Source organism: Acanthopagrus latus, chromosome 4 (assembly GCF_904848185.1).
Source record: "Acanthopagrus latus isolate v.2019 chromosome 4, fAcaLat1.1, whole genome shotgun sequence".
In the NCBI taxonomy this organism is placed as follows: Eukaryota; Metazoa; Chordata; class Actinopteri; order Spariformes; family Sparidae; genus Acanthopagrus; species Acanthopagrus latus.
In genome coordinates this window covers 33,642,373-33,669,777 of record NC_051042.1, presented here as the reverse complement: position 1 = coordinate 33,669,777, position 27,405 = coordinate 33,642,373, and the positions used below count along the sequence as shown (strand labels likewise).

General features: G+C 43.8%; 1 protein-coding gene across 8 annotated transcripts in view; it reads left to right on the top strand.

The window, feature by feature from the left end:
- herc1 (HECT and RLD domain containing E3 ubiquitin protein ligase family member 1) overlaps window positions 1–27,405 on the top strand; it is a 57,157-nt gene that overhangs the window by 3,629 nt on the left and 26,123 nt on the right. For 4 of the 8 annotated variants that reach the window (XM_037095964.1, XM_037095959.1, XM_037095962.1 and 1 more), the window contains exons 1-36: window positions 1,122–2,072; window positions 2,266–2,361; window positions 2,731–2,925; window positions 4,034–4,345; window positions 4,653–4,749; window positions 5,891–6,034; window positions 6,148–6,275; window positions 6,558–6,702; window positions 7,069–7,240; window positions 7,946–8,080; window positions 8,245–8,410; window positions 9,269–9,394; window positions 10,876–11,097; window positions 13,079–13,231; window positions 13,695–13,827; window positions 14,028–14,219; window positions 14,828–15,052; window positions 15,215–15,388; window positions 15,474–15,588; window positions 15,679–15,799; window positions 15,885–16,056; window positions 16,691–17,033; window positions 19,213–19,333; window positions 19,465–19,516; window positions 21,186–21,457; window positions 22,172–22,387; window positions 22,895–23,015; window positions 23,238–23,475; window positions 23,571–23,743; window positions 24,103–24,258; window positions 24,340–24,446; window positions 24,537–24,647; window positions 24,732–24,902; window positions 25,082–25,321; window positions 25,541–25,624; window positions 25,885–26,441. In XM_037095964.1, the coding sequence (XP_036951859.1) occupies window positions 1,122–2,072; window positions 2,266–2,361; window positions 2,731–2,925; window positions 4,034–4,345; window positions 4,653–4,749; window positions 5,891–6,034; window positions 6,148–6,275; window positions 6,558–6,702; window positions 7,069–7,240; window positions 7,946–8,080; window positions 8,245–8,410; window positions 9,269–9,394; window positions 10,876–11,097; window positions 13,079–13,231; window positions 13,695–13,827; window positions 14,028–14,219; window positions 14,828–15,052; window positions 15,215–15,388; window positions 15,474–15,588; window positions 15,679–15,799; window positions 15,885–16,056; window positions 16,691–17,033; window positions 19,213–19,333; window positions 19,465–19,516; window positions 21,186–21,457; window positions 22,172–22,387; window positions 22,895–23,015; window positions 23,238–23,475; window positions 23,571–23,743; window positions 24,103–24,258; window positions 24,340–24,446; window positions 24,537–24,647; window positions 24,732–24,902; window positions 25,082–25,321; window positions 25,541–25,624; window positions 25,885–26,441 (7,136 nt within the window). Of the gene's footprint in view, window positions 1–1,095; window positions 2,073–2,265; window positions 2,362–2,730; window positions 2,926–4,033; window positions 4,346–4,652; window positions 4,750–5,890; window positions 6,035–6,147; window positions 6,276–6,557; window positions 6,703–7,068; window positions 7,241–7,945; window positions 8,081–8,244; window positions 8,411–9,268; window positions 9,395–10,875; window positions 11,098–13,078; window positions 13,232–13,694; window positions 13,828–14,027; window positions 14,220–14,827; window positions 15,053–15,214; window positions 15,389–15,473; window positions 15,589–15,678; window positions 15,800–15,884; window positions 16,057–16,690; window positions 17,034–19,212; window positions 19,334–19,464; window positions 19,517–21,185; window positions 21,458–22,171; window positions 22,388–22,894; window positions 23,016–23,237; window positions 23,476–23,570; window positions 23,744–24,102; window positions 24,259–24,339; window positions 24,447–24,536; window positions 24,648–24,731; window positions 24,903–25,081; window positions 25,322–25,540; window positions 25,625–25,884; window positions 26,442–27,405 lie in introns of those variants that run through there. The other 4 variants (XM_037095956.1, XM_037095957.1, XM_037095958.1 and 1 more) reach the window with 2 other exon arrangements.

The following is a 27,405-nucleotide window of genomic DNA, read 5'->3' as shown; positions in this document are numbered from 1 at the left end:
GAACAAGGAACTGTTTATGATTCCCATTTTCAAAAACCAGAGCTGGTGTAGAGTGTTCTGCTTTTTACAGTGGACACAGAGTCGAGGCAGCAGTGGTCCGAGGATCACTCATGTCTGGATGCCGATGTCGGCCTGTAGAGGCAGGAACAAGAACCAGCACTTGGTTTAAGATATTAGCATGAAACTGAAACAGCAAAAAGCATAGCAGGATTTATTTATTTTTTTGTTTCTCATCATACTCGACACAATCATAGATGGGATCTATCAGATCCAGTTGATGAGCAGAATCATCATCACTAATAGCTAATTCGATAAAATTCAGTTTGTTGTTCATGATACTAAATGATGAGAAAATGATTATTTTCAGTATTTCATGTAGTTACAGAAATGTTAATTGTGTGTTTATTCTTCTGAAAAGATAAAAATGGGTCAAACTGAGACAATAATATTGCAGGTTTAAAAGGAGCAAGTCAGTGTAAAATTTAGAAGTCTAACCCTCTTTATAGTCGTTATTCCCTGTGCAGTCATTGCTCTTAGACCCCTCGCTGCTGCCGTGTATTCTGGAATAAACAAAGCATGACTAAGCACTTTACAGAATTGCTCCTACATGAAATAAATCAAATTTCACGTCGGTGAAATTGCCCTTGGTCACGGTCGAGTTTCAGTTCAGTGCATGTATATATCTGTAGATTGTGAATGCAAGCAAACCACAGCAACATAATCAATATACATTTAAAAGATGATGATAAAATTGTCCTGGTTTATGTACGGTACAGACTCGAGCAGGGATCTTCAAGGAAGACCAACCTGAATAAATTATGAGCCTAACCACATGTTAAGTCCCCATACGTAATATTAAAACCACAAGTTATTCAGTCAGCAGACAACCCTGTTCATGTAGATGACCTGGACTATATATTTAATGGGTCATAATTACCTTTATTACCTCGTCTGCATCAATGGCACATGTGAACATTTTAGGGTAAATTCTAAGTGCTATATCGTAGTTGACTGAGAATCTTCATGAACATTTTTTCTTTACTTTACACAGGCTTGATATTAACCTTGTGTATGATGTTGACTCAATGTTTTCAGGACTGATGGCTCCAGAGTGACATGCAATGGCTTTAATGATCCCCCCGGTGAAACTGAAATGGCTGGAGCACCTCAACAGCTCATGGATCACAGAGGACAGCGAGTCGATAGCCACACGGGAGGGAGTGTCAGTACTCTACTCAAAGCTGCTGGCCAACAAAGAGGCTGTGCTGCTGCCCCAGCAGGTGCTGTGTCTGAAGGGCCCCCAACTTCCAGACTTCGAGCGTGAATCCCTGTCCAGCGATGAGCAGGAGCACTACCTGGATGCTCTCCTCAGCAGCCAGTTGGCTTTGGCCAAGATGGTCTGCTCCGACTCACCCTTCGCTGCTGCTCTGCGGAAACGCGTGCTGGTGCTGCAGCGCATCTTCTACGCGCTTTCCAACAAGTACCACGATAAAGGGAAGGTCAAGCAGCAGCAGCACTCTCCAGAGAACAACTCGGGCTCAGCGGATCTGCACTCTGTCAGCGAGCGGCCGCGCTCCAGCACTGACGCCCTCATTGAGATGGGCGTTCGCACAGGCCTCAGCCTTCTGTTCGCTCTGCTGCGACAGAGCTGGATGATGCCTCCTCCACCGGGCCCTGGTGGAGGTCCCGGGGGCAACATAAACTTGTGTAATGATGTAATTCACACAGCCATTGATGTGGTCAGCTCCCTGCCGCCCCTCTCTCTGGCCAACGAGAGCAAGATCCCACCGATGGGCCTGGACTGCCTGTCCCAGGTCACCACTTTCCTGAAGGGAGTGACCATGCCAAACTCTGGGGCAGATATCTTAGGGCGTCGGCTTGCCTCCGAGCTTCTGCTAGGGCTGGCGTCTCAGAGGGGCTCCCTGCGCTACCTGCTGGAGTGGATTGAGATGGCCTTGGCTGCATCAGCTGTGGTCAGCACGATGGAGGAGAATAAGGTGCTACAGAACCAGGAGGGGCTCATTGGCTACGATTGTTTCATGAACATCCTCATGCAGATGAGACGCTCTTTGGTAAGTAAACATTAACAGCAGTGGCAGAGAAAACAACTTATATTTCTCTGAGCTGTCGAATGTACATAAAAATGCTATGCTCCTTCTATTCAAATTTTTTGATACAAAAAATCCCCACGTGTCATGTTTTTACTTGTATTGGTTCGAAGCCATGTCTGGTTTTAGCACTGAGATGTTTATGTTTTCCTCTCAGGGCTCGTCAGCAGATCGCAGCCAGTGGAGAGAACCCACGCGGACCTCTGACGGCCTGTGCTCATTGTATGAAGCAGCACTCTGTCTGTTTGAAGAAGTAAGAAAATTACCTGTTGTAATTTTATAATTCATTACAGTGAATGTATATAAAATGTCAATATGCTGGTTTTATTCCTTCACATCCTGAAGCAATGCTGTCATACAGCTGTCACTCTTGTAACTAAAATAAAATATCAAGTAAGAAAGGAAATATTGAAAAAGCTACCTGTCACCTAAAGGGGAAACTTTCCAAATGAAATGAATTTCCTCAAAGTCACCTTCCACTAAAAATGTAATTGTTACCTTGGGAGGATAATGAGTAGAAGTAATTTTAAGACCGGTAATCCGTCTTTTTATGGAAAAAACATCAGACACGAATGATTATTCCAAAGAGAGTAAGCATGTCTCGACCGTCCTTTTCTTCCAGGTATGTCGGATGGCGTCAGACTACTCTCGCACTTGTGTCAGTCCAGACAGCATTCAGACCGGGGAGGCCCCCGTGGTGTCTGAAACCTGTGAGGTTTACGTGTGGGGCAGCAACAGCAGCCACCAGCTCGTGGAGGGGACACAAGAGAAGATCCTGCAGCCCAAGCTGGCCGCCAGCTTCGCCGATGCACAGACAGTAAGAGAGAAGAGAAACATCTGCTGCAGAGCCATTTGCCTGCACATGTGGAGAGAAGAAACATCCTGTGCTCTTTAGTAGAAGTAGAGAAGCTGTTGTGAGAGTGTTATTGACCTCAAGGCCTGAACTGTCCTGATTAGTATCAAAGAGGGTTGTTGAAGACATGAAGACACGGTGATAATGCATTCAAATGCAGATTTCACTGGTTCTCCCTCAGGGAAATCACAGCTGTAGGTCAAAGCATATGACATGCTGTTTTTGTTAGACTGAGATATCCTGAGACAGAGAATATCAAGATGTCTTCCTCTCCTACAGTGTCTCCTCTTATTTTGTTGGGAGTGAAAGGAAACTCCTTCATGAAGATAACAGTTATAAACTGTGAATGCAAGCTTTTGTTCTTACTGTATATGCACTTCATTTCTTTACACGATACCAGGAAGCCTTGGTGATTCATGTGTGTTTTGACATTGGAGCATTTTTGTTAAGAGAAGTTGCACAAGATAATTTTACCCCAAAGTGTTGATGCCATGAATAAAATGGAAAAATCACAAGAAATATGTGGAAATTGAGAGGATGAATGGATAAGTTCACTCAAAAATGAAATTCATCCATTCATTATTTACTCAACCACACAAAGCTAAATATTTCTGGAGCTTCACAGCAAAACATTGTTGCAGCTTCCTCTTATACAACTGATGGAGCTGGGCACGTGTTTTAAAAGTAAGAAAACAACTTAAGATAAATATATAAAATGGCTTCATACGGCTCATCTGTTGTGATCCAAGTCTTTGAAGCCCTGAAATCCAAGATCACAATTGCAGCTTGTTTTCCTGTGAAGCTCCAGAAATGTTGTGTGGACTATGAAACTTCACCTTTACTTTCCCTCAGCATGGAGGGAGATAATGACTGAGGTTTTAGTTTTGTGTGAGCTGTATCTATAGCTGATGATATGTCTTCTTGTCTTATGATGTACAGTCGGACCACTCCGTAGTGTTTTGCTCATTGGTCTCAGTCAATCGCTCAGTGACAGTAAGGTGATTGTGTAAGAATGCTGAGTCAGCCTGCAGTCTTTGTGTGTACACACATCTTCTCCTTCTTGTCTCTGCAGATTGAAGCAGGTCAGTACTGCACTTTTGTAATCTCTTCCGACGGCTCAGTTCGGGCCTGCGGGAAGGGCAGCTATGGCCGGTTGGGCCTCGGGGACTCTAACAACCAGTCGACCCTCAAGAAGCTGACCTTCGAACCCCACCGTGCCATCAAGAAGGTGTCGTCATCCAAGGGCTCCGACGGACACACGCTGGCCTTCACTACGGAGGGTGAGGTGTTCAGCTGGGGTGATGGTGATTATGGCAAACTGGGTCACGGGAACAGCTCAACACAGAAGTACCCTAAACTTATCCAGGGCCCACTTCAGGGGAAGGTGAGGTTTCACCCAGCATCCGAGCACAACTTCACACACGGTATTTTAATGACATGATGCACATTCCAGTTTTTTATTATTTTGCGCCAGTATTGAATTAGAAGTAGAAGTATGACCACCTTTTTGACCTCTTCACACCGTGATTTAGCACCAGAACCTTTAATGGTGTAATGGTAATTTCACTACTGGTAGACTGCAGTCTTTTAGCAGGTGTCTCTGATGACAGACTCAGTAGATGTATTTTTGCTTGTGCGTTTACTGGCTTTAATAAAGTGTGACAATGTGTGTGGCTCTTGTTTGGTGTCAGGTGGTGGTTTGTGTGTCTGCTGGCTACAGACACAGTGCTGCAGTCAGCGAGGATGGAGAGCTATACACATGGGGGGAAGGAGATTTTGGACGATTGGGTAAGTTGCTGAACTTGTTATGGGATATTTATGGTTTTAGAAAACATGAGGGGATGTTCTTGGGACAAAACATCCCACAAAAAGAGGTCTGCTCATTTTTGAGGTTAAATCTCAAGAGAAACTCTGCAGCACATTTAAATTTTCAGTGTGATGTACAGTACACTGTTTACAGAAGCACATTTTTGAGAAATACAAGCTCACACCGATAACACAACTGAGGAGCCTTCGTTGCTGCCTGCTTTTACTTAGTTCCTGGTAGCTGTCAGTCAGTCAGTGGGGTTTTGATTCAGCCTGACATCTTTGTCCTTTTACAGTATGTGTTACCTTCTCCAGAGCTCACCCTGAATCATACTTTCCTTCACCCTGTAATACAAGGATATTGCGTAATGAAATGTTACATACTGGCCATAGATGTATAATAGAAGGGTTTAAAAGATGTGATCTTTTCTGTCCAATGAGAGCAGAGCAAAAAGTCCTAAAACCTGGAAATAAATGAGCATTTATGCACTTCAGTGGTTAAATTGTGATGCTGTCACAGATTTTTACATTGCTTTCGGCAGCTTGAGGAAAGTTTTAATGATATAAATCATATCATCAGATCAAAAATCTCAATAGAAAGAGTCATAATTGACCTTGTTTGCAGAAACAGGCCTCAGGGGAATTATGTGGAAAGTGTTCATCTTCCCTCCTGCCACGGGCGAAATGTTCTTTGTAATCCTGTGTCCTTATAATCGGGGACCTCTCTCGTACCGTTTGTATTAGACGTCAGACACGCTCCATCCTTAGGTGAACTTAACATCTGCTGTCTTGTAGAGCCAGTTTGAGGCAACGTGTTGTACAAACAAGGCAAGTCCGTTGTAAAGTCGTTGGAGGCGGTTATATGTGGATAGACCGTGACAAATGTTTAGATCTTCTTAATGAGTCAACAAGTTTCAACTCTTGTTTTTTGAACTGTGGTGTAAACTGACAGACGTCTCTGATGAGCAGGTTCACACACTGAAGACAACAAGGAGTCTGTGTGTTTTATAAGCGTCACATCTACATGATCCATATTGCTCATTCAGACCTTGATTCTGATAAGATAAAACTCCTTATGGAGGATTATGTACACAGCCTGATGTTTTTATCGTTTGGATTGCAGGTCACGGTGACAGCAACAGTCGAAACATTCCTACCCTGGTTAAAGACATCAGCAATGTGGGAGAGGTGTCATGTGGTAGCTCCCATACAATTGCACTTTCAAAGGATGGACGCACAGTGTGGTCTTTTGGAGGAGGAGACAACGGTTTGTAAACCTTTCACAAGTCGTTAAATTTCTTTTTCAAATGTTTCAGATCACAGTTAAGTCTGTAACGTATAATTTAGTAGTCTAAAGAAGAAATATGTGTTGTCCTGCAGGAAAACTAGGTCACGGTGATACCAATCGGGTCTACAAGCCAAAGGTAGTGGAAGCCCTGCAAGGGATGTTCATCAGGAAAGTGTGCGCAGGAAGCCAGTCGTCACTTGCCTTAACCTCGACTGGACAGGTGAGACATCATGTGAAAGCTGTGGTTTGTTGAGAAAAAGTGGAGCCTTGAATTTCTTTAGATTTTTTTTTTCCAATGATGGAGTTTCATAGAGCTGTTTGTGCATTCTTACCGACAGCTGTTTGGACGATGACAGTGATGTATTTTAAGGTCAAGACTTGCGTAACAAAGCTCGTCTTTCACTGCTTTGCCTCCAAGATACAGTCTCACTGTTTCCTCATCAGGATAGTTTTGTAAAAATGAAAACGCCTGCTCATGTTGATTCGTGTCTGTTGTTCTTAGGTATATGCGTGGGGCTGTGGTGCTTGCCTGGGGTGTGGTTCTTCTGAGGCCACAGCGCTCAGACCCAAACTGATCGAGGAGCTGGCTACCACCAGGGTGGTGGACATCTCCATAGGGGACAGCCACTGCCTGGCCTTATCGCATGGTAGGTGTCTCTTTCCTTTTCAAGCTCGTCTGTAGGTGGTTGATAATAAACGACCAATGCTGCATTGACTAAAACACATTTGCATGCTGTCAGGGATCAATACTCTGCTAGATACACACTAAATCCACTGATAGTCACGAGAGACAAGGTTAGATTTTGTGTTTGTTAAACCTGTTGCAAGGAGCATGATGTAATAGCAAATATGTAGAGCAAATTCGTTTAAGCTAATTCTTATCTCAGGCTTGTCATAAAATTAGGTCATTTTACAGCTCAGTGCAGCACCGATTCTAGGTCATTATTATTCAGTGTAGTTTCAGCATAACAAATATTTTCTTGCTTTTTTTTCATACTCAAACCAACATCTAGACAATGAAGTGTATGCATGGGGCAACAACTCCATGGGCCAGTGTGGCCAGGGGAACTCGACAGGGCCGATCACCAAGCCCAAGAAGGTGGTGGGCCTGGACGGAGTCGCTATCCAGCAGATCTCAGCCGGGACGTCCCACAGCCTGGCGTGGACAGCCCTGCCCAGAGACAGGTCAGCCACCATCACAGTGAATACACCGACACGACTGAAGGGAACGTTGATAATAAAGATAAATTCACAGAGTTGGGAGGGAGGGTGAAGGTAGGGGCTGATGTCACAACTCCCATGGGCTTCGCTGCTTGACGCTGATTTCGTAACATAAGTCAAAGGTCATTGTACAGCAGTGTATCCCTTCTGTGTTACTCAGTGACTACAGAGGTCTCTCAGAGTCAAACTGCTTTCAGTTACAACATAGACACACATTTATTTTTCATTCTGCAACACCAGATCAAATAATAAAATTACTCATTGCATTCATGTGAGAGTTGATGTGGTTTCAGGGCATTTCATTGACTTAATACGTGACGTTTTAAAGTTTACTTGTCTTGAGGAGCCTGTTGTAACAGTTGTATAACGTCCTCTGTGGCCCTACATGGAGCTTTCCAAAGTAAAAATGATGTCACCAGGGTTATCTCGGTTTGAGCTTACTAAACATCTCCACACTTTCTTGCCGGTGCTAGCCGTGGTTAGCCAATACTGAGGCCTAAAGAGTCTTAATATATTGCCGGTTCTGCTGCTCAAAGGCCAACCACTCTTTTTTTAATCTGAGTCTTGTATTAGCGATTTTATGACCCTCAAAAGATTAATTCAGTGATAAATATTTATTCATCCTTGCACTCAAGCACTTGTTAATATTTACTCACTGTGGCTCTTTAGGCAAGTGGTGGCTTGGCACAGGCCCTACTGTGTCGACCTAGAAGAGAGCACCTTCTCCCACCTACGCTCCTTCCTTGAGCGCTACTGTGACGGCATCAACAGTGAAGTTCCTCCTCTCCCGTTTCCCTCATCCAGGTAAGTACACTCCTGTCTGCAAGCCACCCTCACTGTTAGTTACATCTATGTAAATCAGCATGACAGAGACGTAAGAGGAGGGAGAATTACAAAGAATGTGCTTGTTGTAGATTTTGTTATGCCAGGAAATTGGTGCCATTTTATAAATCTGTATGTATTTGCAGGGAGCATCATAATTTCCTCAAGCTGTGCCTTCGGCTTTTGTCCAATCATCTGGCACTGGCTTTGGCTGGGGGCGTAGCCACCAGTATCTTAGGTCGGCAGGCCAGGCCTCTGAGGAACCTCCTCTTCAGACTGATGGACTCGTCCGTGCCTGATGAGATTCAGGAGGTGAGAAAGAAGTTGATGAACTTCAAATGTCTCACTTAAACTGAAACATAAATGAGGCTGACACGAATACTTCGAGGAGGATCTTACTTGTAATGAAGCAGTCTCATTTGAATGATGATGCCTGTATATGACCCACATAAGCAAATGAGATCATCAGTGACAAGATGGCCGCTTTCAATACAGCTAATGTGTCTCACTGATTCCCTGCATAATCATTATTTTTACTCGGGGATGTTGATAAGTGTCGTTCTCTCAACAATTTACTGTTACCAGGCAACCGTCATCGTCACAGTTATTGATCTCACAGCCACAAATGGATACATGACTTCATCACCATGACTCCAGCAAACTGTTAAAAAAGAAAAATAGTCGTGAAAAACAAGCTTACAAACAAACGCACAAGCTAGCGAGAGCAATATCATTGTAGCTGCTTTAACATTGAATTATTCGGTCTAATCTAAAATCTAGATATATTCAGTTCACAATGATATGATACAGGAAAGCACCAAAAGAACACTGTAGGACTCCTAACTGGCAAAGACGTAGAACGAGTCCAGCATATCACACACTCCTCTGTGAATTCACACTGTCTCCAAACCATGATCATCATTTTCTTACAAATATCCTTTGAATAGATAATCAAAGTGTGAGTCATCACTCGTTGTCTGTATGAATCACCGTGGAACATTTTTTCATGTCTTTCGCTTTTCATTTTATGTCGCCTTAAAAAAACACTGCTCTGTTTTTCATTAGCATAAAGGAAATGAAGGCAGTCATTTCTTTAATTGTCAACAAGTCCTGGATCTGTTACATCACCTGAGGCAGTGACAATATGTGGGCGTGTGTTTGTCCCATCAGGCGGTGATCGAGACTCTGTCTGTGGGGGCGACCATGCTGCTGCCTCCACTGAGAGAGAGGATGGAGCTGCTTCACTCCTTGCTGCCTCAGGGCCCTGACAGATGGGAGAGTCTCTCCAAAGGACAGGTACCCTCTGCCACCTTACACACAGGTCTGAACACTCTTCTACCTGTAACAACCAGCCGGAACTGAACAGTAAACTGGATGCACATTAACAATGGTGAATTGAAGCGTCCCTTTTTTTAAACTTGTGCGTAGGCGTAGTTTTTTTCTTTTCCTATTAATCTCTTTGTTAGCCACTAAGTTTAGGTCACCACTGATATGAATCAGTATACCTGAGGTGTGTATACATTAACTAATGCCACGTTTGTTGCAGCTGTATGCTGACAGGTTTTGAAAGTAGGTTTGGTCAGTGAAGGCAGATGAATGCATCTTTTTTACCGGGTGCTTCTTGGTTAATGGGGTCATTTTGGTTCATTGGTTGTGTGGATGGAGTTAAAGGCTGTTTATGTGGTCTCTTACAGCCACAATGATTTGAGCAGTCTTTCCAATATGCATTTCAACAATCAATCAGTGTGTATGGGACTTTGTGTTCCCAGTGTTAATGCCTGCTTGGCTCAGACGATTCCACTGACCTCAACAATGGAAGCAGTTGCTTCCAGGAACTGTTTCTAATGTTAAATCTTCCAGGCTTTCACATAAAGGTTGTAGAGAGCAGGAGTCCAAATCAATACAACAGATGGTGATCCTTGAGTAAAAATGGCAGTTTCAGATTCAGAAAGATTAATACACGTTTACTTTCCTCAACGTGATTTGAATTTTGATTTGGAATAGTTTGACATTTTGGAAAATACAGTATTTGTGTTTTTTTTACCAGGAGTCCGATGAGAAGGTCGTTAGCTCTCTCATGTCTGTACGGTAATAATGAAGTTAGCAGCTGATTAGTTTAGCTTAGCATAAAGCCTGGAAACAGCCAGCTTTCCTCTGTCTATAATAGGACTGGGTGAATAAGTCTGGTCAGTTATATGCTTATAACTTATAATATCATATCCAGAATCTAAGATGATACTTGGTCTCAGATTATGGTAACGATATAATATCGTACCCCAAAGGTAAATTAACATGTTCTGTCTTGTTTGTTTTATCTTAACAAAAAATAAAGCAAGGTTAGCTTTGCTCTTTCTAGTTAAGTTAACTAGCAACAGGCTGTATATTGATATTGATAATTAAAGGACTGACAGGTAAGAGTCAAATCGGTCTTGTTCAAATTATTCCTTTAACAGGATTTTATGCTGTTCATCTAATGAAACATTTGTGCATGTGCAGGTAATTCAGCATTAAAACCATTTAATCTCAGGAGTGTATTCCGTCATTACTCAAGTCTTTTTTGACCCCGGCTGAGGCCAACTTTTCTCGTTGGCCAAACGTGTCAACTGCCTGGACATCGTCGTTTTTTCCTGGATTACTGGTCTCTATATGAAACAAACCCCTGTTTGACTGATCTGGATTACACTTATTATGAACCTGCAGTTTGTTTGGTTCTGTTAAAGAGTAATCTTTCAGGTCTGCTCAGCAGCTTTGTCAAAATGTGCGTGTTTGTGCCACAGAGGATGCAGCTCGACATCATCCTGACCAGCCTGCAGGACCACACCCACGTGGCCTCGCTCCTGGGTTACAGCTCTCCTGCTGACGGCCCCGAGGTGCTTCCTTCTGGTCCGGCCTTCACAGCAACTCCAGACCCCACATACAGCGCCACAGCAGGCCACCCTGACACCCACCTGGCTGAGATCCTCATGAAGACGCTGCTCAGGAACCTGGGCTTTTATACAGTAAGTAGATGTCGGATGATGTTCGGTATCGGAGAGCAGAGAGTTTGCGCTCATTGATTTCAGTGTGTGTGTGTGTGTGTGTTCCTCCACAACAAACCATTATTTGTGGGCTCATTATGATCTATTGAGAATCAACAAAGGCAGACATGACTCAGGAAGGAAGTCATCAGTGAAGTCAACAAATTGAGTACCGTTGTTACACTGCGCCGTCTCTCCATCTCCCCGGCTCCTCTCGGTATTTGAGTGCTGGAGGCAGAGCATGACTCATATAATCCTTTGTTATTATCACCTGCTGCCTTTTTTCCTGGCACAGCAGTGCCTCGCTCTCTAAAGACAGCATCTTATTGATTTAAACACACACGCAGGCTGTTTAAAGTGTGTGTGTGTGTGATTATGCAGGTCTGAGCAATGAATGATGATTAGACTGCAGGCTTTTCTGCATCTGAGTCACTACGTTTGAATCTGTTGCCTCTTGCTGTATTTTTCCCTTTTTGCTCCTCTTCTTCATTTCTTAATCTCGTAAGCTGCTTTCTGTTTTCACAGGGATCACAGATGGAAAAACCCGTCTGGATAAACAAGTACAATTAATCTAGATAAACAAGTGTAATTCAATAAAATCCATTATGACCTGGATAAAATGAAAGTTTGGTGGTCTGAATTTGAACATACCAAGAATCCAGATTACAGGAGGGAGGTCTGAACAAAGCAATGATTTCTGCATGTCTCATAAGAGTCTAATGCAATTATCAGCCTCTATAATTAGCTCATGGGCGCCATTCGTAGAACATGTAACATTAATGTTCCATAAATAGAAATTCTATAAAAAGAAGCCAGAGAACAGGTCAAGAGTTGATGGCGAGCATTGAATTCAGGCTCACAGACACACACCACGCCTCCACGCCTGCCGCTGCCCGCTAGCTTACAGCTAATGTACCGTACAGTGTTCTGGCTGTTTGAGGCCAGTAAACCTGCTACATCCCTGCTGCTCCGACATACGTATGTTCCTGTGCCAGAAGTAGAAGTGTCTTTACTTCCAAACCACACGCATGAACAGTAACTTAGTGATGTTCAGCCTCTGAAGCCTCAAACAAAGTCTGCTGGTTAGCTTTACTGAGAAAGCTAAGCTAAGAAAACAATAGTGCAATTGTCAAAGGTACGAGTGAGAGAAACACTGATGCCAACAATGTAACTGAGAGCCTTGGGTTTGCCAAACTGGTCAAGTTTAAATGGAAAGTAAAATTGAGTCACACCTACCAAAAGTTTTGGAGTCAGTCCTAACCCTAACCCTGGCAGCAGTGACACAACAGCTATGGGCTTGCGAAGTAATCCCTTGGGACAACTCTGTTTTGTCTAAAAGTGCTTGTTGTTGCTACCGACGTGCTGAGGTTGTTCTTCTATGTGTCTTAAAACATTACAGAAATGCTTCCTGTGAATTTAGATTCATTTTGTAAGCAGTATAATCCAAACTCCAAACTCCCCGCTCCAACGCATTCCACCATCGCACATGTCAACCTCAGCCAGTCGGTAGCAGAAATAATCACTTCTAATCAACATAACTTTGACAGTCAGAATTGAGGATGATGTTGAAGCCATTGCAGCTGTTTCACGTCTGCTCGGCTTGACAGATTTCAAAACTTTTGATAAGAATGAATCATTTACACACCAAAACATGTAAATACTTGAATTCCCCTTTAAGAATAAAATAATAAAGGGGACATGAAGATGTAATGTAGTGCATTTATCAGCACTAAATCACAGTGTTATGATGGTCAAGGGCTCAGAGGTCAATGCCTGTCAGCCATCATCCTTTGACCTGACCCTGTTCTGGACCCATCTGACATCTCCACTTAAGTTTTTATGAGCTGTAAGCGAACAGCCAAGAGCAAGTTGTGGCTTACTGAACTTCTGTAAATATATATTAATAGATTAACAGTGGCAGTGGTTTCATATCTGATTGTGTGTGTGTGTTTGTGTTGTGCAGGATCAGGCCTTTGGTGAGCTGGAGAAGAACAGTGATAAGCTGCAGCAGGGCATGTCCTCCTCTGACAGCAGCCAACCCGCTCACCTCCACCAACTCCTGTGCTCCCTGCAGAAGCAACTGTTAGCATACTGCCACATTAACTCTGTCACCGAGGTATGGACACAGAGCTGTTTGTTGATGTACAGCCTGTTCAAACAGACCTACTCTCTCTTCCACAGATAAGAGTTTTATTATGGGGAAAACAGTGTTTACACAGTAGAAACAGATTCTTGGAGTTATTTGAACTTCTCGGTTTGGTGACATTAGGCTCGTGACTAATGTCTTCTTGCGACACTGGTTACAACATAATGTTTCAGTTTGGATTACACAAAGTTATGGAGCATGCAGACGCCCCGTGATGTACAGTTTGTTGAAGTTATTGACTTGTCATTGCACATTATATAACTTCAGAACTCACATGGTCTCATAAAGAGGCGGAGAAAGTCATCAAATTGCTTATCTCCAAAGAAAACACTCTGTATAGATTTACTGTCTTTGAGCCAATTCTTGACAAAATGAGTGCTCAGTCAATAAAAGTTGAGATTTCAAACATTTTGTTCTTCATGTTTTTGTGCAGAACTCCAGCAGTGTGGCTTTACTCCACAAGCATCTGCAGCTGCTGCTGCCTCACGCCACAGATATCTTCTCCCGTTCAGCTACTTTGATTAAAGAGAGTTCCTGGAATGGCAGCATTCGAGAGAAGCTTCAAGGTAGAGAGGATCAATGAATCTCTGTAGTTATCCGGACCTTTTGACCCTCTTATCCTCCTCCTGTTTACTGGCCTTTTCGCATTTTCCCTGATTCTTCTATATCTTTTCACTTTGCTCATATGCTTTCTCAGCAGATAAAATTCCCAATAATCTGAAAAGATTTTTCCTCAAAACACTGATCATGTGTCTGTTATCTCCAGACGTGATCTACGTGTCAGCGGCAGGCAGCATGCTGTGCCAGATAATCAACTCCTTACTGCTGCTGCCGGTGTCGGTGGCGAGGCCTCTTCTGAGCCACCTGCTGGACCTGCTGCCTCCTCTGGACCGCCTCAACAGACTGCTGCCTGCTGCCTCCCCTCTGGAGGACCAGGAGCTGCAGTGGCCTCTTCATGGTGAGCACCAAACAAGAAACATCAAATCAGCAAATTATGTTCTGTACAGTCCTAATTTATGGGCTTAGTTCTTTTTTGGCAAGTGCCAAAAGTGGGTTCATTTTACATTTGGTGAGTAAATCTCTGAAGGCTTTCTGCCACACCGCTGGTTAAATGTTTGTGCCGCAAAGATCATGTGATTAAAAACTATGCTGTCTCTGCGGTGTTTTGGCATTGTGCTTTCGACAGGGACTTCAAAGTGCATTCAAGTGCACTACTACTACTCGAAGGACCACGATGGTTGATTAAACGTGACAATTACTATTTTTTCTTACTCTCCTGTGTTGAAATACATTGCCGTAAATCTGTCAAGTCATATGTGAGCCCCTGAAGGCAGGAATATAGTTTATGACTAAGTTTTAGTGTTTTCCTTCATGGCTCTAACTCTGTGGACAGGTAAGTGCTCCCGCTCAGGCTGTTAAATGTGTCCAAGTAAATATGTCTGTTTCAACATTTTCTCTGCACAATAAAAATCACAGAGCTCTCAATATCTTACTGGTGCTTTTTGGAAAACTTAATGTTTCTGGCCAGTTGGATTTATACACAACTTCTTCCACCCAACTCTCCAGGTACATCTGACTTTGCTGAGCCAGCCTCGGGAATGTCCCTGCCGCCACCAGCGCTCTCCTGGGTGTGGCTGGTGGACCTGGAGCGGACAGTGGCCCTGCTGGTTGGCCGCTGCCTTGGTGGGATGTTGCAGGGAGCTGCCACCTCGATGGAGGAACAGGACACTGCATACTGGCTCAAAACGCCACTTTTCAGCAATGGCTTGGAGATGGACATCCCACAGCTGGGTGAGGAGCAGACAAATTCTACTGTTGTGGATTTAGATCCCAGCAGGACATCTTGAACTTTGTTGGACTGTCTTCTCAGTGTCTAGTCCATCTATTCCATCTCCCATTTGTCGTTTCTGCTGTGACTCTTGGAGCTGATGAATTTTTGTTCTCCGTCCTCAGACACCTGCATCAGCTCGCTATTGGAGGCAGCACTGTCTGGTAATGAAGAGCAGAAGCCCTTTGACTGCACGCTGCGTCCTGACCTAAGTGTCCTGGTGGATTTGGCTCTGGGCTCCACTAAAGAACCTGCCAACAGCCTCTGGATCAACATGCAGGACTATGCCATCAGCAAAGGTCTGCCTTTTGTCTCGATGTCCAATCAATTCTGTTGTCTCTAGCAGGTGGCAGTGTACTGACTGCACTGTCTATTCTGTTGCAGACTGGGACAATGCGTCTCTCAGTAATGAGTCCCTGTTGGACACTGTGTCCAGGTTTGTGCTGGCAGCCTTGCTGAAGCACACAGGACTGCTGGGCCAAGGCTGTGGAGAGGGCAGGTAATGTAGCACGATGTATGATGTGTCCGTTTAAAGGTTTCCACACTGTTAGCGTCACGTGTCACAAGTATATTTGTATTTTCCCATCAGGTACCAACCATCAAAGTCCCTTGCTGAGGTCTATCGCAGTGTTTATAAGGTACGAAACCGCCTGCTGGCCTGTAAGAACATGGATTTCATCCAGACAAGATCTTCTTCGCGTGAGAGGAGGGTAAGTGCTATATAAAATTTTCTCTAAAGGTTTTCTGTGCTAATTGGATGATTTATTCATGAAACTAAAAGATGAAACTGTTCAGATTTCAGACAATCAGGACTCTCTGGACATGGACCCTCAGGAGCACTCGTTCACACGCACAATCGATGAAGAGGCAGAGCTGGAAGAGAGAGCCGACCGCGAGAGAGAGGAGGGTCATCAGGAACAAGACGATGAAGAGGAGGACAGGGAGCACGAAGTCATGACGGCTGGAAGTGAGTACGCCTGCCTGGAGTTGTTTGTTTATATGCTTTCAGTGTGCTGAGCAGTAGGGACATTAGGTGTATTCAATATTAGATTAATTTTATCCTGCTGGCTACCGTCATTCACCTCCCTGCTTTATGACTGAATTCATTAAAATCATAAAAACAGTAAAAAAGGATTTGCTCTGCTCTTTATCCTGCTGATTGTTAGTTGTGATCATGTTTTTTTTGCATTTCTGAGAAGATACAGCAGCCAGACAAATGTGAGGGATTCACCAGCTAGCTTCATAGACAGAAAGGTGTTTCAAACATATTATGGATTTTATAATCTGTCTTTATTAGTTAGTATAATCTTGCTCACTGTGGCCGCTGACATATAGTGATGAGAGAACCGTCACACTAGCTGTTTTTCCAAGAATGGGAATCTTTTGGGGATACCCAGGAAGAAGACACAGAGCTCTTCTTCTTCTGCTTCTTCAAAATGCACACACTATACACTGATGGAAACACCAGAAGACAAGAAGAAAAAACTGAGTTTGCATGATCCTCATGAACTTAGTACTGTGTGGCTGCTGCTTTTCCTCTAACCCGGCATCTTGTCTGTGTGTTTGATTCGTGTGTGTGTCTGTGCATTTGCACAACACAGAAATCTTTCAATGTTTCCTCTCAGCGCGGGAAGTAGCTCGCAGTCGGGACAGAGAACGGGCCAGCAGCAGCACAGGACTGGGCTCCGGCTCCGTCTCCAGGAGCGGAGGTGGAGGAGGCGGGGAGGACGACACCATCCTGTCTCAGGAGGGGAGGAGGGGCAGTACGGGTCTACCAGAGGGCCAGGACCTGTACACTGCCGCCTGTAACTCTGTCATCCACCGCTGTGCCCTGCTGCTGCTGGGAGTGAGCCCTGTGCTGGGCGAGCTGACCAAACAGAACCAGGAGGAGGGCCAGACCCAGTCAGCCACGGGAACACAGGAGTGTCTGAGCTTCATGACCAGGTCAGAGCGCTGCACACCTTCATACAGTCTGATAAATCAGCTGACCGCTGCTGGAGGTGTTGGGTTAATTTTCTTTTCAGAGATCCTTTATTGATTTAAGAAGAGTCTGTACTCTGCACAGATTTGAGAAACTGAACTTGAACTTGCAAAAGCCGCCAGGATAAAGTCAGCTGTTGTTGTAAAGTTCCCATATCCTTAAAGAATTTGAAAAGAAAATAACAGTCAGCATGGCATAAAACCAACGATCTGTATTTTTTTTTATCCACATGTGATATTGACCAATGGTAGAGCCGTCAGTTCTGAAAAAACTAGTAACTTGAAAAGTTAAAAAAATCCACCAGGTGTTTTGAGAAGATTTTCACCAGACAGTTTTGCTGAGCTGCAGGCGAAGAGGAGATTGTTTTCTACAAAGATTAACTTTTTCCAATATAATTCTGCAGACTCAGCTTGCATTGTTACACAGAACAATGACTATGGAATGAGTCCTGGATCTTTAACACTGGAATCACTTTGAGAGGGAATGTTTTTGCAGAGGAAGAATCATTACAGCACCAAGAATCTTCTCTCTGTGTGCAAACTGTGTGTGTTGACTGCTGTTTTTATGAGACACTTGAAACCTATTCTTTAGTATGTGAGCTTGAACAGAATGGAAAAAAAACAGGCTAATTGGCCAACAAGGCTTAATCCCATCGGAACGTTTAATAGATCCTTTGTCTCAGCCAGCACTGGCTCGGGATACAATCGCCACTAAAACTGGATCAAAATCTGCAGATACTGCCAAAGAATGTGTTTGTTTGTTTGTGTGTCCTTTAAATCCGTGGAGAGGCTTCTTCTTCTTCTTCTTCTTCTTCTTCTTCTTCTTCTTCTTCTTCTTCTTGGCTATTGTGATAATTGGTAACAGAACTAAATCTACACTGTAAACCTTTGTATTTGCGATTGATGTATAGTTATATAACTTCTTCAGCGATGTCCAACCAGCGGCAGCCATGAGAAGGTGTGTCTCACTCTCTCTGTCAGAATTTGCTGATGCAGACTTCTGCAGATCTCCACAAAATTCTTAACCTACTTTTCACTTGTTTCAACAAGTTTGATCTGGACGTTAACCTTCAATGTATTTATACTCCACATTCCACCTGGAGCAATTTGAACCTGATAGTGTCAGGTAACTGTTTTTCAGGAGTTAAGGTGTGACTTTGCTTTAAGGGGGCTGAATAATATCTGACATAGGGAACATGCTGCCCAACCCTCTTTTGTACCAGACACACTGTATTTACAGCCCTGTGTGGTTGGCAAAGAGTGATTTAATGCTTTATATGTCATTTTTGTGGTTAAAAGTGTTTGTATTAGTTATTAGTCATTATAGTTCATTTATGTGCGACTGAGTCTGATCTGAACTTAACAACAGGTGAAAAAAAGGTTTCTCTAATTTATTTTCAATCTGTGAAATTGGTGGGAGGAAAATGTTTTGCCAAGTGTAAAGAAAAAACAGGATCATTTCTCTAAGTTTTCTTCCATTTTTTCTTCCTTCCACCATCTATGCACATACTTTTTTATAAATCCCACTGCTACATGAAACAACTACAACAACCTTCATGCTATTAACCGAATGGCTGAAACTGGCAGATTGCTTCAACCCTAAAATGATCACATGCAGCAGGAACATTAACAAGCTTGCAGCTGTTACCTTTAGTTTTGCAGTGATTTAACAATTTCAACACCAGAGCTCAACTCCCCAAGTTTCCCCTGACACTGTCTTTGCAGGGGCACCATCACTGCATCCTGGGTTGAATGCTGCCCAACATGATTGTGATTGTTTTAAAGACATGTGAACAAGCCAGACTGCTTTTTTTTTTTTTTTATCCCTCTCCCAGAATGAGAGTTGGTGCAGCCAGGCCTCTCTCTGTGGAGGTCTGGTTATGTGAGTTTGTAGTTTTTATAGTCCTCATTTTCTCCACAAGAGGATGGAGTGCACCACGACTCCAAGTTGTAAATAACTGTCATGTCTTTGTTTTAGCTAGGAAACTATTACAATTGGCGCTAATCTGCCATTAGTGACACTTTACAATAATATATATATCATCCAACACGAGTGTTACAAAAACACACACACAGGAGAGAGAGTTGTGTTACTGTTACAGTATCATAGATGATTAATTTATTTTATGTGATGTGTTCATAGGAGTGAGAGTCTGAGTGCAGAGAGCCGCTCAGTGCAGAGCAGCCCGAGTTACAGACTGATGAAGTCCAGGAGCGAGTCTGACCTCTCCCAGCCCGAGTCAGACGAAGAGGGTTACTCTCTGGTAGAACACACTCTGTTAAACACATACATAGATAAATCTGTCTCACTACATCAGCATGACTGTGTTCATGAGCTGCAGAGATGAACTATGTAGTTCAAAAAGCTTCATCAGACTTTGTTTTCTCTTTTCAGAGTGGGCGGAGAAATGTTGACCTGGACTTGGCGTTCTCTCACAAAAAGCGAGGTAAAGGTCCTCCATACGAAGATGTGTGTATTGCTGCGATCCAGGTTTATTCGTGTCATCAATCACGAGTCACTCTTGTCTCTCTGTCTTTTGATTCTCGTGTGGATAGTTTATTTGCTTCTTTTGGGGCAGTTGAGCCCCAAACACAAGAGGAGCTCCAAGCAAGTAAACGATGGCATGTTTCTTCCTCTTGTTAGCTCATACCTCCATGACTGTGATGCCTCATTCATCTCTCATGATGAGGGTCTTGTTTTGAGCTTCACCTCTCGACACTCCATATTCTACACTTTGTGATAATGCATAGGCAGCAAAAAGGAATATATGACACACAGACCTGCCCGTTGTACAAATAACAAGTCATTCTTCTGCTGGAATGTTTGTTCTTTTGTACAGCGACAGCTCGTTCCTCGTGAAGAGGGTTCATGGAGCTTCCAGTCGCACTTTTAAAGAAATCATCAGTCCAACATTTTATCTTAAAGGGACAGGTCACCTCCAAATCAAAATGACATATTTTGAATTATTTCCGTTTATCCATGTAGATGGTTTTATGTGTGAGTTGCTGAGTTTTGGAGATATGAGCCGTAGTGATGTCAGCCTTCTCTCCAATATAATGGAACTAGATTACACTGAAAAACTCTGCAGCAGTGCCTCTTTACAGAAATCCTGACCGAGTTACTCAAGATAATCCTCAGAGCTTGTTGTTAGCAGTTTCATTCAGGAACTACTTTCTCACGATATGACTGGACAGGAGGAAGTGTGCATCTCCTCCTGGATGTGAAAGTACAGGAGGTAAACATTTATAGCTGAGCTGTAACACTGAATAGATTAATTAGCCAGTTTGCTAACAGGAGCAGCTGATGACATTAGAGTCAAACCTTTCCATAGCTGTCTGAATCCATGCTGGATGTTGATGTTTAAAAAAGGATGTGGGGACGTTAACATCACTGCATGCAGTTAGCCAAGACTTCCAGGTTAACCAGCTCCTTGAAAAAGACTGAAAAAAGATAAAGAAGTCTTAAACATTTTTACTCACCAACTACAACAGATTTACATCGCTCAATACAGGGATGAATTAATATTTATATAGTATATGTGTATAATTATTATTATTATTCAGTGAGGGTCTATGTCTTGCCCTGTGTGTGGTGTCGCAGGAAGAAAACAGTTTCTACAGGTCATAATCTATGTAAAGAGACATTACCTCTGCTAGCTGACGACCATCTAGTTCCATTATATCGGAGAGAAGCCCGACATCTCTTCGGCTCATAGCTCCAAAACTCAGCCACTCAGAACAAAACTACGCTGATGGTCAAACAGCACTACAGGTAAAAGGAAAATATGTATTTTTGACTTGGGGGTGAACTGTCTCTTTAAGTGCTTTCAGTTGATACAAGGAAACTTTAGCTCTGGTTACCATCTCACCTCTCAGCTGCAGCATTTGTTCCTCAGTGGGTTTGGAATCCCAGCGTGCCCATTATAGATGAATCCATAATGGCTGTGCCCGCATGAAGAATCAGCATTTGGCCACTTGATGAACCCTTATAGAGTAATAAATGCATTGCACTGCATAGCTCTTAAGTGCTTAAAAGCAACATGGTCCATCCATCCAAAGAGTTATCTGGTGCATTTATGCATCTGAAGGCTCCTCTGCCTCTCCTCCTGTCTGCAGGTTTACTCCACAGCTCCCCAGACTCCCTGGCTGAGTCCTGGTTCAGGGCCAAACTGAGCCGCCAGCGGAGCTACAGCTCGGCTCACTCCTATGAAGAATCGGATCTGGACCTGAGCCGCTCGCTGGGCATCCATGCTCTCATCGATAACATGGTCAGCTTCATCAGCGGTGATGTGGGCCTGGCTCCAGCCTTCAAGGAGCCAGAAGAAAGTATGTCCACCAGCCCGCAGGCGACTATCCTGGCCATGGAACAGCAGCAGAGCCGGGCAGAGGTGAGGGGCTGCTCTGGTACACTAAGTGAAGCACCAAACGATAACTTCACAATTAATTTGGACAGCAGACACAAGGGGAAATAGTGATTTTGTGTTTTATAATTACTCTAGTGCTTCTCATGTTTTTGCTTCACGTGAGGATTGTCAGGCCTCGGTAGAGAATAATCTGCAGTATCTGTTCAGAAGAGCACCGCGTGATGGATGAGACGTTCTTTAGTGCATTAGTCCGTCTCTTGGTACTATTTGACTTTTCTATCTGCGGCTCTCAACCACAAGACCATTAATTCCCTCTGAAGACGTAAATATTTCCCAAAAAATATATAGTTGCATCTTTAAAGAAAGTTTGGTAATTCTCTAAAACAACTGCTCATTGTAACTTCTATCAAACATTTCTCAAACGGGATATCTTGCATTTGTTTCAGTATATTTTAGGACTGAACATTTACTGTAGCAGGACAGTGTGTGTGGGCTTGAGTGAACTACAGTGAGTGTATAAAGATGTCAACACTGTGTTTATACATTCATTGTTGGTCTTTTCTTGGGATTTGTTGCCAACAAAATGCTGCGCATTCTCCTTCAAACCAAAACTATGTAGTGGTCAAACAAATTAACTTGATTTTTTAAAATTCTTTTTGACAATTCTTCCACCAAAAAGATTGGAAACAATGCTGTCCAAGATCTACTCATGACGCTGTTCTGATGTTTTATGTCCAGCTGCGGTTGGAGGCTCTCCATCAGATTGTGGTGTTGATCTCTGGCATGGAGGAGAAGGGCAGCCAGCCCGGGAACGCAGATCGATCCTGCGCCGCCTTCCAGTCCTCCTCTCTGCTCACCTCCGTCAGGTTGCAGTTCCTGGCCGGTTGTTTTGGCCTCGGTACCGTCGGCACCGGAGGGCTGAAAAGGGAGAGCGTGCAGCTCCATCACTATCAGGTTTGAGTCTGGTCTCCTGCTGAGCAGATACTTCCATCTGTGGGTTTTGGTGATTAATAGGCTACATTTTTAGCCCGTTGACATTGTAGGACAGGTTGTGTTTGATTGAATCAAGACTAATAACTAATCTTGAAGGATCTACTGATTCCCATGCAGAAGGAAAATTTGGTTATGTATCCACAAAACATTTCTGGAGCTTTAAAGCAAAACAGCTTTGGATCATTCTCCAAAACAACTGAAGTAGCTGGGTACTCGTTTTTAAAACGTAATTAACAACTGAACAAAAACCTGGAATGGCTCCATACAGCTCCTCTGTTGTAGAAGCTCTGAGATCCCAAATTGATTCGTCTAGACACGCTTTTATTCTTCACTGTAGCAGCTAAGCTAAAACTGTAAGCGTACATGCCGTCTGAGGTGGGTGTACAAGCCTGTTGGGATAAAGACTGAATTTTTAGTTTTGTGTGAAATGTTCGTTAGCATAATAAGCTCATATTTTTCTTTCGGCAGGATGGTGTCAAAGCAGCTAAGAGGAGCATCCAGATGGAAATCCAGACAGCTGTTCATAAGATCTACCAGCAGCTGTCAGTCACACTGGAGAGGGCACTGCAGGCAAACAAGCACCACATAGGTAACAATTCACTCATTAAATCATTAAGTTGGCAGTTTATGAGAAGCAGAGATCTGTTCTCACTTGTTCTGTCAAAGTCGTTCACGAGTCTGACAAGAGTCAAAATGAGGCCAACGTTCAGAACAGGTTGAACTTGCTACAGTGACCTAAAAACCCAGAGAGCAGTCAGTCTCAGTCTGCCTGGTGCATTCAACTCTTTCTCTTGTTTCTTGTCCATCCTAGAAGCCCAGCAGCGCCTCCTACTGGTGACTGTGTTTGCACTGAGTGTTCGCTACCAGCCAGTGGACGTCTCGTTGGCCATCTCCAGTGGACTCCTCAATGTCTTGTCTCAGCTCTGCGGGACAGAGACCATGCTGGGGCAGCCGCTGCAGCTGCTGCAGAAACCTGGAGTGTCCCAGCTCAGCACCGCCCTCAAGGTGGCCTCCACACGGCTGCTGCAGATACTGGCCATCAGCACCGGGTACGAGCTCAAGGAGGAAGATGAAACATCAGTGAGCATGATCCAATACAAGCAAAATATGACATCAACAGCTGTGTCTTTTCTCGGATTTGCAGGACGTATGCAGACAAGTTAAGTCCCAAAGTTGTTCAGTCGCTGCTGGACCTGCTGTGCAGTCAGCTGAAGAACCTGCTGTCTCAGGCCGGAGTCAGTCTCCTCTCTGCCGGAAGTGACCAAGAAGACACCAAACATGAGGACGGTGCCGACTCTGAAAAGAAAGACTTCAGAGGTGATAAAGGTGTTTGTGTTCGTTACACTTGGACGGAAAGGATGTGATGTTGTCTTGCATGTTCAATAATACCTGCAGTACTTTGTATTAGTGATCATGTTGTATTCACGTGAACATTAGTGTTTTTTATGCAACCTAACACATTTTCCAACAATGTTTATTCCATAATAACAACTGAATGATAAATATAAATGAGACTTAATGAGTAGAAGTTAAGTAAGAATGTTTTTGGTGCCAAAATGAAATGAATATAATAATCAGTGAAGAGCAGTATTAACTGTACCTACAGTGAAAGTGGTTTAAGTTTTGTATTTCTTGAAATATAATGCAGCATATATTTTTGCTGTATTGTTTTTCAGCTTTGATCCGTAAGCAGCACACTGCTGAGCTCCACCTCGGAGACTTCCTCGTCTTCCTCAGGAGGGTGGTTTCCTCCAAGGCCATCCAGTCCAAGATGGCCTCCCCAAAATGGACCGAAGTGCTGCTCAACATCGCTGCACAGAAATGCTGCTCAGGTAAAACACAACACAGATAAATGTGGGTTAATTTATCTCACGAGGACACAGCCGAGACATGAACTCTCTGTGTATCTGCAGGAGTCCCTCTGGTGGGAAACCTGAGAACTCGTCTCCTGGCTCTTCATGTGTTGGAGGCCGTCCTACCTGCCTGTGAGGCCAATATGGAGGATGACCAGATGACACAGGTAAACCACCGACTTTGCTTTGTGCAAGTCCTCTATTACAGACCGTTGTCAGTCAGTGAGTTAATACAGATATAATTTGTTCTCTTCCAGGTTGTGGAGCGGCTCTTCTCCCTGTTGTCTGACTGCATGTGGGAAGCTCCCATTGCTCAGGCCAAACACTCAGTCCAGATTAAAGAGAAAGTTCAGGAGCTCAAACTACAGGTGTGCAACCAACCAATCATGAGCCTGACCTGTCCTTAATTATCATGATATGTTTGAGTGACCGACAGTTTCTTTTATCCACAGGGAGAGGCAGAGGAGGAGGACGAGAACCTTCCTATCCAGGAAGTGTCCTTCGACCCAGAGAAGGCTCAGTGTTGTGTGGTGGAAAATGGCCAGGGGCTGACGCATGGCAGTGGGGGTAAAGGCTACGGCCTGGCCTCCACTGGAATCTCCTCTGGATGCTACCAGTGGAAGGTACGGTGGTGTACTGTGTAGTCCAGAGCAGGCTGTTGTAGTTTGAGTTGTAGTTACTTTAAAATCTTAGACAGTTAACTGAATGTACAGCACTGAATTAAGGGATATTGAGGAGACAGAGCATTAATTAATGCTTTTTTGCTGTCTGCCTGTTTTGATTGATTTCATTCCCCTCGTAGTTTTACATCGTGAAGGAGAACCGAGGCAATGAGGGAACATGTGTCGGCGTTTCACGGTGGCCTGTGCACGACTTCAACCACCGCACCACGTCAGATATGTGGCTGTACAGAGCGTACAGCGGAAACCTTTATCACAACGGGGAGCAAACGCTGACGCTCAGCAGCTTCACTCAGGGAGACTTCATCACCTGCGTCCTCGACATGGAGGCCAGAACCATCTCCTTCGGCAAGAACGGAGAGGTGAGAGACTGAGATGAAGATCACAAACTGCTGCAGACTTTACTGTAGTCTCATCAAGTCTGAGACAAGACTGAGTAAAAAAACATTTATGATTTATAATTATTTATACATTTTGGAACATAAACTTCAAAATCCATTGAAAAAACGGTGTCAAAAACATGTAACGTGTTTCCTCAGGGTTCTGTTTCTACCCTTAACCTCTCACTCGTGATTCCACAGGAGCCAAAGTTGGCCTTCGAGGATGTTGACGCCACAGAGCTGTATCCCTGTGTGATGTTTTACAGCAGTAACCCTGGAGAGAAGGTAAGAGAACCTAAATGTTCACTTAAGAAAATACCTGTAATTATTATTATCTCTGTTTGCTTGCCTGTTTGTTTAACTTAACAATCATTTTGAAAAGCGGGGGGGGGGAAGTAGTGACCGTATATCAAAGCTGTATTTTAGCTGCAACTAATAGGATTGTAATATGATTAAATAAATACATTTTTATTTTGAACTTGTGATATCCTTGAAGGATCCCTAGGATACATAAATTACTTGACTACTACCTTTTATTTTTCCAGGTTAAAATCTGTGACATGCAGATGCGGGGAACACCTCGAGACCTCCTCCCTGGTGACCCAGTCTGCAGCCCCATGGCCACAGTGCTGGCTGAAGCCACCACACAGCTGATCCGCATCTTACATCGCACTGACCACTGGACCCATCGCATCAACAAGACCATGATCGAACGGCTGCACAAGATCAAACCTTGCTTCAGAGAGTCAGCAAGTGCGTCTGGCAGCGGAGGTCAGAGGCTGAAAAAGAGTCGCTCGGTGCAGAGCCGGGAGGAGCACGACGCCCAGAGAGAGAGCCAAGAAACGCCCACGAGGACGGAGGAGGAGAGGGGACGCCATGGACGGCAACATGGCCTGGGGGAGCTGTCGGAGCACCTCCTGAGGACACTCTGCACCGAGGTGTGGCCGGTCCTGGCGATCATTGGGGGAGCTGATGCAGGCCTACGTGTTGGTGGGCGTTGTGTGCACAAGCAGACAGGGAGACATGCGACTCTGCTGGGAGTGGTGAAGGAGGGCAGCACCTCAGCCAAGGTGCAGTGGGACGAGGCAGAGATCACCATCAGGTACTGAGCCAGAAGTTTCCTGTGGCACCTTTTTGTCACCGTTCTTTAACATTTTTCGTTGTGTATGTTACTATGTTTGTTATTTACTGGTATCCTTTATAGGTATACCAACTGTCAGCTAGTTATATAAAAGGGTGTCATGATTGAAACAAAAAATACCTTCAGACTTCAGTGATTCAACAATCAATAATGTTACAAAGTTTGGCTTTTCAGATCTATGTGGAGTGAACCCTCTTCCCAAACAGATCAATGATGGATCTTTGAAAAAGAATCCAAACATGTCATTGATTGATTGTGGGATAAATGTGTAGAAGTGCAGCTGCAGACGAACATTAAATGAGCTGTGTGTACTGTATCACAGGCAACTGGACATGTTTGTCCTTTTTTTAAAGTATTTTTAATTTCTCTTTGGACGTCCTGCAGAAGGGTGGCGTGGAGAGAAAATAATACGTGGAAAATCATGCTTCCAACTTTGGATTTCAGTAGTTTTCTTTTTACAGTTGAAATCATGACACCCCTAGTTATATATTTATTTCTGTTTTGACAACACCAGCCATGTGAAGATTTGTCACTGCTGTTGGGTAGCTGTAAAACCCACTTCAACTTCTTGTATATTGTGAATAACTACTTCTACATGGGGTAAAACCCTCTTTAAATGATTATTGATCCAACAGCAAGGCTTTGCATGATGTTCCGTTCTGGGTACTTATATGACGTGCAGTGGTCTGAGCACACGGCCGTCAGCAGTTTGACCACCTGGCTGAGAAAATGTATTTTCCAACACAGATTGTTTCTTCACTGCCTGTGTTAACATTCCTCTGACACTCTGTTTTAGCCTCTTGCTTTTCAATCACCATCCATGTTCCCTCGCTGTGTTTTATTAAATCCATTCCTCACTCGCCCTTCTGCTTCGTTATTAATCCATCACTCTGCTGCATGGCTCAGTAAATCATCGAGCAGCACG